General features: G+C 36.2%; 1 protein-coding gene across 1 annotated transcript; it reads left to right on the plus strand.

Moving 5' to 3' along the window:
* Positions 1–942, plus strand: LOC148815082 (free fatty acid receptor 2). The gene has a single exon (XM_088905817.1). The coding sequence runs from the start codon at positions 1–3 to the stop codon at positions 940–942; it is 942 nt and encodes a 313-aa protein (XP_088761943.1).
* Positions 943–14,636: the final 13,694 nt, after the last annotated feature.

Below are 14,636 nucleotides of genomic sequence, written 5' to 3' on the forward strand. Positions count from 1 at the left end.
ATGGCTCCAGAACAACTTGAACATAAAGATTATCTCTTTCTTACTGTCTACTCTCTCACATTACTGCTGGGTCTGCCTTCCAATATCCTAGTGCTAGCTGCCTTTGTCAACAAAGCAAGGACCGAAGGCACCACTCCTAATGTCGTTTATGTCATAAATCTTTGCTTGGCTAACTTGGTCTTTGTATTATGGCTGCCCGTTAAAATAGTGGAGACGTTAAAGAGTTGGACTCTTCCTGCTCTTTTGTGTCCAATTTATAACTTCTTCCACTTCAGCACAATCTATGCCAGCACACTCTTCCTGACATCGATAAGTGTGGGCCGCTATCTCAGCATCGCCTTCCCCATCAGTTACAAGCTATATAAGAAAGCCAAGAATTCCTGTTTCGTGTGTGTGTTTTTCTGGGCAATAGTCATCACCCATGTGGCTTTGGTATTAACCGTACAGGAAAATGATGAAGACCTTTTTATCTCTTCCTCCGCGGACAATACCTCGACTTGCTACAACAACTTCACGAAAGAGCAGCTGGATTTCCTGGCTCCGCTGCGTCTGGAGATGGCTGTGGTCCTGTTCTTCATTCCCCTGCTAGTGACGTCCTTCTGCTACTTGAGGTGCATCGCGCTGGTGGTGAGGTCCTGCTTGCACACCAGGAGGAAGCGCAGGGTGATAAGAGTGGCTGTGTTCACGCTGATCGTTTTCGTGGTCTGTTTCGCGCCGTACAACGTCTCCCATGTGGTGGGGTTCATCCGGCACGAGAACGTCGGGTGGAGGGGAGAGGCGCTTCTCGCCAGCACTTGCAATGTCTTCCTGGAGCCCATCATCATGTTCTTCCTGTCCTCCTCCACCGAGCACCGCTTAAACCACTGCTGTCAGCTCCCGAAGGAGACGTTCTCGGAGACCAACTGCAAAGCTCCCCCATCACACAACAAGAGGCAAGAATGATTCAACTGCTGTGACTGCTGCTTGGAAAGTAAACGCTTGATTTGAGGAAAATGTATATTTTAAATGAAAAATGTAAGCAGCAGGAAATATGTGCAACTAAATTAAAATTTGGCTGTTGAGACCTCTTCACCTCAATGTAATTGTTTAAGTAAAAGGCAATGAGCAAGATAATATAAGATTTCCAGGTTTCTTTAATAACTAGTATTTTGAAGGTAAAATGCCAGTTCCCAGTCTTAGTGGGTTATCATCTGACTACAGTGCTTAATTACTTTATTTATTCACTTTGTTGTTTTTTTCAGTACCTTTATGACCAGATTGTGTTTGAATGCTGGTTCTGAAGAAGTCCATTAGGTTGAATTTGTCCATATTTCTACTGATTCAAGTGCTCCATGGTCTTCACTATTCAAAATCAAAAGAGTTCCATTAACTTAGCTTGTCAGTGAACTGGACATGCAGTACCTTTGAATGTGGGAATGTAGGCTCTTCTATAATGGTTGCTCTTCTCTGGACTGATTCCAGAGAAGGACTTTCCTTTTCCAAAACTGTAAAGGAACTAACACGATGAAAATAATGTATTAAACTGAAAGATTAATTAAGTAACAGAGAGTTCAGATGGAACCAAAAACCAAAAGTCATGGGATGCACACACATAATGTGAGAGCTCAAGTGACGTTTGAATTTTTAACATCCATTGAAGATTCATTGATTGTTCTTAGTTTCCACCTCCTTATCTGCTACTTTGGAGACAGACAACTAGACACTTGTTTCTTGATCTGGTGATCTTTATGGGGATTTTTGTGGTCTTCATGAATCATGTCACATTCATACAATGCATAAAATCTAGTGCAATGTCTAATTTTAAAATGTCATGAAATGAATGTTGCCTTAACTGAAAAAAGATCAAAATAGTATGTTTTGTTCCAGATGCCTCATTTTAAGAAAAAAGGTACAGTATGTTATTGACTCAATCATTTTCTCACCGCTTTTCATGTTAATTAATTAATAGGTAACACAACAATCACCTATGGCTATGATTGTACTTTAAAAAAATCTCAACTTCTGAGTTTTGCATTGAATGTTTTCAGAATAAAAGACTGCAGATTTTCTCAATTTTCTCCAAATACTGTATCTCAGGTTGCAAGGAACCCATTCTTAAGCAGATTATACAGTATTTTTGTGTTTGTATTTAATTTCTAATGGTGCTTCCCTAAGATGTATTTTGTATTGATTACGTATCTATGAATTAAGTGTCTGTGTTTTTGTTCACACTGGCTACAAAATAATGTAAAAAATAACGTTCTTTAAAACATTATTAAGGGATATTATGACTGGGTAAAGAATGCTAAATACTACTGAGGAATGTTCTTTAACGAATTAAAGTGTATTTAAAGGCTGTGAGCAGAGCTTATTTTTCATGTCTTGCACAACATGGTTTAAATAGTTTTCATCATGCAGATCATCAAAAGCAAATGACCTTGATTTACTCTGCAGATCTGACTGTAAATCTTACTGACAAAGTAATGGGCAGTGTAGATTATGAACTGATTACAGATATGAATTCAGGAGAGGCATCTCACCAAAACTAAAATGAAATCCACTGCTGACTTTTTCAATGTGCTTTAACTGATTGTAACTGGCATGTGCAAAAAAATCTCATGATGTGAAATACACTACACTATACAAAATCATTGTATTGCAGTGACAAATACAGAACTAGTGCATTGCTTCCTAAAATAATAAATATTATCATTTAGGACATCAGGGAAATTATACTTTACTGACTGCTGTTTCATAATGGGCATATCAGCCTTCTTTTTAAACATAGAATTATTAACTCATAGAATAATTACCTATCTATGTAATTATGTGCAGAGTCTGATATTCTGGCATGCTGACATAGAATCACTTAACTTTTACTCATATAGTGATCTTAGATAGGCCAAATGGCCTTCGTTGATGATTACATTTACTTATCTGTTTTTTTCCTAACATGAAAATAAAACCAATACGACACCACTTAATTACTCAGACTGTTCATTTTTTGATAGTGTCTTCCTCGTACTGACCTTTATAATGATGGTAGACCCGTACATACAGTAACTGCCTGTATCGGACACAGCTCTTATTGAAAATAGAATGTTTAGACGAGCAGACAGCTTAATGAGCTGCCTCCTGTGTGTCATTGCCGGTGGTAACGTATTTGTTAGTGAACGCCAAAAATGCAGGTGTGGGAACAGGAAGGGTTTCTCTGCAAAGCTGTTGGGAGATTATTGGAAGACTGCTCTCATTCATTAAATGTTTTCTAGTGATTTCTTAGTTTTCCATACAAGACTCTTAATGTTGTTCTAAAAGGACTTTCATGATTTTTATTCAATCATGTTTGCTTGGCCTTTGCCACACGTTTGTTGTTATGGGAATAAGATTGCTAACACCTAAAGAAAGCTCCCTAGGCAAACCACTGTTTCATCTTTCTGCTTTTCAATGTGGAATTAACTTTCACTTGCTCCTTTGCTAGAAGTTGTCAATCAGTTGAGAAATTCGCTGACCAAGTGAATATACTGTGTACAGCATATCGTTATACGAGACACTGTCTTTACAGTTGGTTTTGGCCACGTTTTACAGACCTGATGTGCCCTTGACCTGTATTTCTGGCATACATTAAAAGCAACATACAGGAATAACAGACATATTTTTTTTCAACCCAACTTTGGTTGATTTTTTCACTCTTTCATTTTTGTTCTTATTAGATAATAAAACAAAAAATCTTACATTCACAAAAAAATATTCAAAAACTTGCTACTAATATTCTTAACATCCAGTGCCATTCAAGTATGTCTCTAATGGGCCCCAAACATTCCTATACTCATTAAGTTTCCCCTGTAAATCATATGAAATCTTTTCAAATTTAACTTGTGATACAGCCAATTTAATCCATTCTTTGTATGACAGTCCTGTACTGTCCACCCATTTTCGCAATATTATTTTTAAGCAATAGTACAGAGAGTCAAAAAAGTATTTTTATATTGAATTGCTACTTTAACCTTTGATAAATCACCAAGGATACATGTAATGGGAGTACAGTAAGTGGAATTGAGATATTTAGGTACTGCACCTGAGGTACCAGAATGACTGTATGTGCTGACAATATCATAATAAGCGCAATAGTGATCCTTTATGTGTGTTACATTTTGAACAAATTCCTGTATTATGCCACTTCATCTTTTTCAATATTTCTGTGGCACTGTTTTCTGGGATGTTTTCTGGCATTTGTTTTACGGGATCATTTTGAAATGATCACATCTCAGATGATTGGTATTTGTTTTCTTATAAAACAGAGTTTTGTTACTTAAAGATGTATATGTTCTCAGAGATTCTTTTCAATGTGATTTGAAATGCAAACCATAAAGTAAACCATTACTTTAAACCGTTAACCATTTGAGCAAGCTTTTTTATTTTTGTTTGCAAAAAATCCGAATAAAAATAACTTGAGAAAATCATTGCTGAACATTCAAAACAATACATCTTCTGCTTTATGCACACTCGAACTTTAGCCTTTCATTTACGAGGCCCTGTAGGTAACAGATGGGTCCCATCATTTCCTCCCTAATTGCTATCTCTCCTTTGTTTACTGGTGCCTTGTTACCAAGTTTCCAGCCAGCAGAGAGTTTCCATGTTTTTCACAAACTGGCAAGACGGAGCATGATTCATAGGTGAATCAACCTGGATCTTGGTGTGAAACCAAAAAGACATTAACCACGCCAAACTAATTAGTTTGTACTGAGCATACAGTACATTGTTCACAACTGTCTGCTTTCTACAAGATTAAAATATGAGAGGTACAGTAACAATGAAATGTGACCATTTGTTTTATCTTTCTCATTTGTTTTCTAGCAGTGAGGATCTCGCCCAGCCATTTCTTTGACAGAAACTAATAAATCAAAATGGATGAGTAGTTTTTCCTTTACACTGTTATATGTGCACTTCCCCATAGCTTCCACTTGTGTCTTCTAGTTTGTTTTTCACTGTGGATTCTGAAGAAGTCTACACTCTTTGCCTCCAACTTATTTGTGTATCAAAAATAACAGTTGCAGCTGTTTTAAGACTGCTATCACACATGGTATGGTAAGAAAGAAAAGATCAGAATGACCTTTTTTATCTGACTGAGGCAAATAAATTCTGCAGTAACGCTCCAAAAATGTTCAAGAGGTTTTGGGGGTATTAATTATTATTAGACTTCCATTCTCACTACAGTCTGTAGTGAGAGTGGAAGTCTAGAACTCAACCTCCTCCTGAACTGTTAAATAACACTGTTCAGCTCTCTATAAATCTCACAGTCTCCCCTGAGGCAAGCATTCCATGCCTTACCAAGCTGAGGTCTTGCACCCCTATCTTCTCTTTGTCTTCTTTCTTTCCCTTAGGCATAGATGAGTTTATGAACTCCCAAGTGATCTAATTCATATTCGCCAATGCGAATCCATTATAGTACCATGATACAGTGTATTAGGCATATGTTGTTTTTATCCCAGGTGACATACACACAGTGGTTGCTGTCCACTCAAAGCAAAAGAAGTTGAACAGGTAAGAGACAAAGTCATTGAACAATTGAAAATATTCTAAACCTAGGAAACATGACTAAATGCATGCTTAAAAAGAAACTGCTTAATACAAAATGTATACTGCATAAAGGCAAAATGTAAGGATTCTCAGAGGAAACACAATAATGGCAAAAAGAATACAGGCAGTACACTGAATATGACATGATAAAGGAAAGTAACATGGTTATAGATCATATCAAACAATTCCTTTGACAATTTTTTAATACAGTATTTGAATCAGATCACCTAAGAAAGAATGTTGGAGCCACTTACTGATTAAAATGTGAGGCTTATGTACAGTATAATTAGTTACTGTCTTACAGGTTAATTCTGAAATAATTATCTGCGTAATAAAAATATAAAAACAGCCTTGTTAGAGAATTGTTTTGTGAGATTCTTAATAAAGGTTTTGTGTTTGTACTTGGTAGCTTGAATGAGTAATGCTCTAGATAGCATTTTATTTAGTGCTCATCTCTACATGGCTAAAATCAAGTGCTCTCTCAAGCACATACTGTATGACTCTGACCCAGGTGTAAGAGTTCATTGAAACTTCTGTAGGCTGTTGAATTAATAAATATGTGTCGAGCCAGGAGACAGGAGAGCTGCACAGCACAGCACAGATGCTGAATAAACAAACTGGATTTCACTGATGTTGACAACTGGAAACTTGGCAGCAGCAACTTTTGAAACTCTCAAGATGCCACAGGGAGACTGCAGTGAAGAGGACAGTAAAAAAGAGATTGGGTTCTAGTCATCTTTGAGTAACCTTCAGAATACCAAAAGCATGTATTGTGTCTGACAGACAAGATCTTCTCTGTGCTCTCACGCATTGACAGCTGCAGTATTTAATTTAGACACATTATGAATTTTAAGGCCCTCAACCCTCTATTGGAGAAACCAGTTAGAGAACAGATGGAGGTGGAAGGATGGATTTTAAGAGATATGAATGGAGATATTTTCAGTTCATTCAGGATTCCCCAGAGGAATTTCCAATGGACAAAGCAATTGTAGAACTAAAAGATTTTCAACCCCACTGTTACAGTAAATTTTAACATACTCTGCTGCATTTTCATGCAATGAAAATGTAAATAATATTTGGAAAACTCTGATGATTCTGAAAAAAGAAAACATCAATAGTCATAAACCGAGAAGACATTTTCTAGGTTTAACACATACAGATGCAGCCATTCTAAAAAGTATGCGTTTTATTACTGCGATAACTAGTGTACTGTAAGTATTCACAGAAATGGTTAAAACATTATAACTTTTTACAAAGTATATAAACTTAATATAGTCAGAAGGAGCACGTAAAAACATTTCTAAAATAACCACAGTATGTAACCGAATGAAAGACTTTGATGCTTAAAATGTTTTGGAAGAAAGTGGAATACTGGTGTGTATTTTTTATTTAAACTACCAATACGAGCCATATACAGCTTACATAAAATGTTTATGTTCCCAAATTAATATCATTTAGGACCTTCAGAAGCATTATGCTCTTCTTCTTTTTATGCTCAGCTACTAAAATTTCCCTTTAGTTGTAAAATTCCATCTAAATATTCAATACTAAGTGGATTAAAACATGCACGATAAAGAGATTAAATGATTAAATCGTTTCACTAACAATCAATGCACCACGACTGCCCCTGTCAGTCATTTTGGCCAGCCAAATCATGTATCTGCTGCATCTGCAGGACCACAAAATTTGAAGTAGCCCTGTTAATTGCAATTTACATTGCATAATGATGGATGTTTATTTGATTGATAAATGTACAGCAGTTCAAAACAGACATCTCATCTTTCCACTTATAGAAGATAAGTATCTATACAGTATTTGTAGTCCATGCTGATGCTCCCTTTATGCTCTGAGTACTTCGCAGGAAGTGCCATATTATCAATGTATTGACCCACTGTGTAACAGCTAATTTATTTTTGAGGAACAGAGGTTAGAAGAGGTTTTATTTAGTATGGTCCTTTTCTTGTAATTAATTTCCTTTTTATTTAGTTTTAATTGCATTTTGTTGAAAGCTTTTAAGACACACTGCTGTGCAAATGTCTTAGGCATCTTAAATTAATTTAGGTGTATAAATTTACCTTAATGAGCCACACAAATTGAAATGCAGTAATAGTAGTTCAAGTGGCTTCAGAATACATACACCTTTCTCTATGGGTCCCTCAGTCAATTCATGGATTTCAAGCACACATTCTCCCAAAAGAGCAAGGAGCTTTCAAAATAACTCTGGGATAAAGTTGTATTGAGGCACAAACCAGGTGAAGGATTAAAAAAAACATTTAAAAAAGCCATAACATCTCTAGTATGGTTAAGTCAGTGATTAGGTGGTGAAATGTATAACAGGTTGTCCCTTCAAATTGAGCTGCCCAGCAAGGAGGAAACTTGTGAAGGATTATTATATGCAATATTAAATAATTTATGGTAATTACATGCAATTATCATTAAATAATGATAAGTGCTCTTATCATTATTTTCATTATGCTGCTCTTATTTTTTGTTTTTATTTATTATTATTGCGGTCACAAATTCTACTGTTGTAGAAGTGATAGGAACAGGTTACCTATTACACAATCAACTCTAATCATACATTTTTATGGTTATCATACCACCATACATCGTATTCTCAGGCCTAAAACTGATGACAATTTGGGCCTGGCTGGGTGTCAGGATGGCCAGCTATCGAACTTCAGCTGTTCTAAATGAGTAATTATCACTTGCAGGGAGAGAGAAAGAGTCATGTGTGGGAAAGGATTGGCTCTGCATGGAATTAGACACACCTCTAAGTTAATTAAGAGCTTTATAAGAGTAGAAAGGGTTCTGAATATGTTTAGATTCTAAACTGGTAGGAGCTGATGTATGAGAGCTATACTGAGGGGAGGGAGTTGTTCTGTCTAAAATTCTAGGTGTTGTAATACTTTTAGGACAATCCAAATATTTTAGTTGTTTATTCTTATATAAAGGAATTTCACCCAAATGGCTATCCTTAAATTCTGCCCATAAGTGGAGAGTAACTTTTTTTTTAACCATATGCTTGTAAAAGTACACAGTGGAGCTGCTAACCTCTGTGCTTGTAGTAGATTCATCTGACTGTCCTGTAGCTTTAAATAACCCATCTTTAATAGCAGCTAAGTATTTGCAAAGATCTGTGAGATTTTGTTGATGTATTAGTGATCTTTATTAAGAGGTTTGTTGGAAAGAGGTTCCTAAGACAAAAACACTCCTTACATAAATTAATCCTAGTATGGGAAAACAGAATTAGTTATAACCACATGTTTAATGAGAATCCAATCAGATGGTCCATAAACCACTGCCCTTAAATTTAATGTGAAAGTTCAATATAGGGAATGCCCAATAGATGGCGGTATGTTCCTTGTTAATCAAATTTCTGAAGCCTGGAGATTTTTTTGTTCTTATCCTTGCTAATTTTAGAGTCTATTTACTGAAGCTCAGAGGTTTCCATAATTGTTTTCCATCCAGACATTAAAATAAGTCATATTCCAAAGATATACTGGCCTGCTTGCACTAATAATGTGAATTTGCACTGAGGAATATCTACAGTCATGTCGTAATCTTATTTGCTGAGATTTTGGACATCTGCACTAACTTTATAACATATACTGGCTCCAAACAAAGTTTCTTCAGATTTATTTTGAAGCTCTTCTGAAGACCCTCCCAAGGCTAAAATATTTCTCTGCGTACCCATGCTCAGATCTATACCAGAGCCAAAGCAAGTCACCCAGCCAGAATTTATTTGATTTTCAAACAGACTAAAGAGAGTGTGACTCCTCCAATGGATGGGTACATTTCAGTGCTTTGCTCAAGGTTACAGTAACAGTGTCTGCAGCAGGGACTTGAAGCTTCAGCCTATCAGTTATCAGTCCAAAGACGTGCTGGTAGGTTAATTGGCTTCTTGAAGAAACTGGGTTTGATAAGAGTGTGTGTGTGTTTGTGTCTGCGTCTGTGTGTACCTTGCGATGGACTGGCGTCCCATTCAGGGTGTATCCTGCATTGTGCCCATTGCTTGCCAGGATAGGCTCCAGCTTCCCCATGACCCTGGATAAAGGGATTCGATTTTCACTTTTTACCAGCGCTGTGGTTCGTGTGAAAAAGGTTCCAATGAGGGTATTTAAAAATAAGGCCAGGTATCTTGGTTGATACATGACCTGAATGTTTGTCACAAATTTACTGATCTATCTGTTCCAGTGCACCTGTCTTTCAGCACAACGTTTTTTTTTTTAAAGTGGGAAGAAAAAAAAGTTGCAATATTGTATACTGTACCACGAAATCTGGGAAGTCAAAATGTTCCCATGGATGTCTTGCATATATGATTCACAAATCATAAAAACCATAAAAATACCTTAGACTAGAACAGCGTTCTCTCCTCTGTGTTATTGTCTTAAAGCAGCCATCAATCCTGTTGTTACACACTTTAGTATCCTCTTGTTTGTACTTAGGGAGTAGCTTTCAGTTGAATAAAACACCTAGTATTGTATTAAGTAACATCGATACCTTTCTTCTTAACTGCTTTAAATGTATTCAGCTGCAAATGAAGGAACACTTAAAAAAAAGTAAAGGGAAATTTTACCGATAGCAGTGTATGCAACAGAACATTACAAACTTGAAGAATTCAGCTATGGATATGTATTTCCTTGTATACTTAAGGTTGGTTACTTGATTGCCATTTAATTTTATAGTTAATGTGTAAACCACAATCCCTCAGAATCAATCCCTTAAGAAAACAGCTAAGCTGCAGTATTCCACAGTAATGAATTTAATAATTAATGACATACAGAAAGTGGACAAAAAATGGAAACACCAATGTAAAGCCACTGTGTACAGTACGTGCAGCTAGTATGGTGTTATTGTATACAGTCTACCAGCAGCTGCAATTCTGCAGGACGGATGTAGTACCATTCTTCCATAAAAAAAGTCAATCAACTCACACCTGACTGATGGAGGTGGAAAATTCTATTGTATGAGTCTTTCCAGATTATGCCATAAATGCTCAGCTGGGTTTTGATTGGGTCTCTAACCACTGGTCAACCACATGTGTTCTGTTGATGGGGACACTGTCATCCTGGAAAACACCCCTTCAGGAAAGGCAGGAAAGATGTACTGCAACATACAGTAAGGAACTTGTACTGAGTGCTCATCATCAAGTAGTGAACCATCAAAATCTTTGGCTGTAGGTCCTACTGTACATGTGCACTCCATTTGTCAAAAACAGAGAGAAGGATGATTAATCTGACCAAAATTTGCGGTCAGTTGAATTGCAGTTGTGTTGCTTGTTTTTCCATACATTTCAAATGCACTGATGCACAGATACTATAATTCCTTTCTTGCCATAATTATAGGCACCCGGGCCTGTCCAGCATTTCTATACATGACCCTAAGCGTGCTGGGATGTTATTTGTTTAATTAGCAGATGAATCACACCTGTGTGGAAGCACTTGCTTTCAAAATACTTGGTGTCCCATATTTCCTCATGTGTTTCAATTTTCTTGTCCACTACCAGTATTTTGGGAGTTAGCTGTGATACAGTCACTTCTCCTATTTCAGCAAGTGCATTTCACAGAAGTGGTGATGTTTCTGGTGAAAACAGTGATGCAATAAATAGGGAGATGTAGTGATGTAATAAGAAATGTATTGCAGGGAGTCTATTTCTTTTACCAGACTACTCATTCTTTTATAAGATTCATAAACTTTGATGTCTACCATTTCCCAGGATGAGATACAGTATGCTTGATGATAAAATCCCCTTCTCACAATGACATACTGCACATACAGTAAGCATCAGTACTTGGTGAAAGAAAGGCAAACAGTAGCAATAGATTGCTCTTAAAGTCCTTACAATAGCTATTTCAAGGATGTGAAAGCAGAGCTGTTGTGGATTGTGAATTGGCCAGAATGCAAATTCGTTGGCTTTTTTCAAGTTTGTAAGTCACTCATGGGCTTGTGTGTGGAAAAACAGAAGTACAAAGTGACAGTGAATTTGTTCTTTTACTTGTAAATCAGAAACCCCAGGGTGCTACATCTATAATTTTTAGGAAAGAAAAATCCCAACTGACATCAGTAGATGTTTCAGTGTTTGGGCATCACTTTGCTCTTTCTTTATTTATGGAAAAAATTGTGTTTTGCTCATTTTGTTCTGATGAATTCAACTAATGCAGAAAGCACTGAGCCACGCAAGACAAAACAAAACCCTTACTTGTATCATTGATACTGTATTAATGACTCCCAGCCTGACACAACTAGGAACACATCAATCCAAAATCACACAAGAAGTAAAGATCTTTTCAGATAATTGCAGTTTTTCTTTTTTTTCAGTTTCTGAATGACCATATTTTAGCAAAACAATTGTCACTTCCTGGAGCCCTTCTCTCTGTTATTTAAAGAATATGAAAACATACAATTTTAATATCTTAAGAAAATTGACCTAATGGATTTCCAAATACACAGTATACCTTTTCATTTTCGTGTTGTGTACATGCACTACTTTGCAACTCCCCAGGACTTCATTTTTGTCAATTAGAAACCGCATTCAAGAACAAAATATGCAAGTCACCACCCTGTGTGTAAATTTTCTATTCTACTTTAATACAAGGAGCAAAAAAAATCTGGTAGTATATTGTACACGAATTAATATAATATACTATGAATTTGCTGGCTAACCTAAATTTAAATTCTTCCTCAAAACATTTTAAGGACCATGAACCGTACAAGTGAGTGGTATTATAGTAAGTCATGGTATCACAACACATGATACTCTATGATACCACACAAATGGAAAACAAAACCTTCACGATTCCAACAGCTGTTAAGAATGCCTTATTCTAGCATTGGAGTCTAGCTTGGATTTAAGGAACCAGTAAAGGTTTATTTCATGCTGAAAAGAAAGGAGACACAATGTTTTGGCTGTGAAGCCTTCTTCTGGGTATAACCCAGATTTGGACAAAGGTAACTTTCAATCCCAGACACTCCTACTCCTACTGTAGTATACAGAAGGATTTAAAGAAATAAGCTTCTTTTGACGTCCTTTGACTGCAAACTATCAAAAACACGTTCATCTGATTCATCCTCCAGTTGAAAATAAAAACAGGAGGTGTTCTTTTACAAAACGTGCAGTATGTTTCTGGCACAAACTGGCCATGACGTTGAAGCTGATGAACTGGGTACTTTCTGAAAACAGCTGGTTCGTGTAGGTTTTGATTACCAAATTAACAGGAATAGCTAAACAACCTGCTATGCTTTGTAAGCTTCCTTATGTTTTTTTTTTACTTATGAGAAGTGGCTCGTTTTGAAATGTTGGACTTTTCAGACTTTCACAGTCTTCCTGGTTTACCTTCAGCTAACATTGATCGAGGTAAATCTTATTTTCTGAACATATTCATCATACATTCTGGTTGTAATAGAAATAAGATAAGGAGCCCTATTTTCTTGTTCTGCATATCAGACCTGCATTGCCTTATTTAACCAAATGTACAAAAACATTTAAGTAAGATGCTTTAGAAATAACATTCACAAATATTTACCTCTCTGACTAAGTGTAAGGAGTGAGTCACTTCTCTGCGTTACAGTCTATAGCATTCCTGCATTTCTGAATGATAAGAAATACCAACATAATAATGTTGTACTGTATAAATATAAGGCAGTTCTAGAGTTCTGTACTACTACTTCTAGTAGCTGCTATTATTTAAACGTTTGAACTATATGAGTGTATATTCTACAATGTAAAAAATGAATAAAAAACGCGAAAAGGAATATTGGGCTTCTGGAAACTGGAAGTGTTTGACAAGATTTCACTAAGATAGAAAATGGGGAGATAAAGATTATTGGGCCATGTGGAAATCATACAGCACATTACAATGCTTAATTCACACAACACTTCTTAAATGCTCACAGTAGCTTTTATGAATGGAGGCTGGGAGTGAGATCTTTAACTCTGGTGCCAACATTTCCATTTTAAATTTTAGCACAATGCAAATTCCTAATTTCCTAATTTCTCACTTTACACATGTATATTTTATTTGTACTTAGGATTTGCTCAGAGTGAAAATTTTGTTCTTCCAAAAGGATAGGTCAATATCTTTTTCAGCTGCGTCTATTTATGGAAATAACATTCAAGTCATCTTCACTTTCTCAAGTGGTTGGGATTTCCCTTATTTCTGTTCATTCCTTTTTTTCAACCATTTACACATTTTCAATTCAATTTTAGAGCAAACCATTTTATTGCACACATATCCTCACAATTTGGAATTGATTATTGAGTACCCTGTTCCCACATAGTAAAACTTAGAAAGTACAAACCAGATAGAGACCTATAGAGCTTTCTGTAGTAAAAAAGGCCTGCATACTCCAGAGAAGTCACAGAATTTCCTGTGTCACTAGGAACCAAAGGGGGTCTGATTGACAAATCTCAACCTTACCTTTGTATTGCAAGCTTACTCATAGAGTCAGAGAATCCTGGTCACATCTGTTTTTTTTTATTGTCTGATTTCTTTTTTTTTATTATAAAATGAAATGCAAAATACAAGAATGATACCATAAACATAGAAGAAAGAAGGCAGAAAGAGAAAATGCTAGAGGGAGGTGCAAGTCATATTGATTTATACTGTATTACAGTATTTGTTGAAGCTAGAGAAATTCAGAATAAAAGATTAAACTCTTCTAAGTGTTATGTATAAAACGACTAAACTGCAATGGAGATATAAGACCTGTTGAGGGAGATCTGCTTAGAGACTAGACCAAATCACATTTTTGTCCTACTTGCTTTTTTTAAATTTCAGACTAAATAGAGAAATGGTGTTTACTCCATAAAGAATTTGAGAAATCTGAGAATGTGGGAGGAGGTCAAATTCTAATGTCAAGAAATACTCTCTGGGTACCTACACACTCATCTTTTCTAGCTTCCTTTCCTTCACCCCATCTTCACCATTGTAACTGCCTCCAGGGTTCATTCTTCATAAGAATGAGCTCTGATCTCAAGCTAGCACTGTCATTTACTGAGCCTGATGAATTAGCACCAAAGTGTTAAGTAAACTATCCCTTTATATATTTTGGCTCAGTGCATCCTGTATTTTACAGTA

This window comes from Atractosteus spatula, chromosome 25 (genome assembly GCF_055471065.1).
Source record: "Atractosteus spatula isolate fAtrSpa1 chromosome 25, fAtrSpa1.hap1, whole genome shotgun sequence".
NCBI classification, from domain to species: domain Eukaryota; kingdom Metazoa; phylum Chordata; class Actinopteri; order Semionotiformes; family Lepisosteidae; genus Atractosteus; species Atractosteus spatula.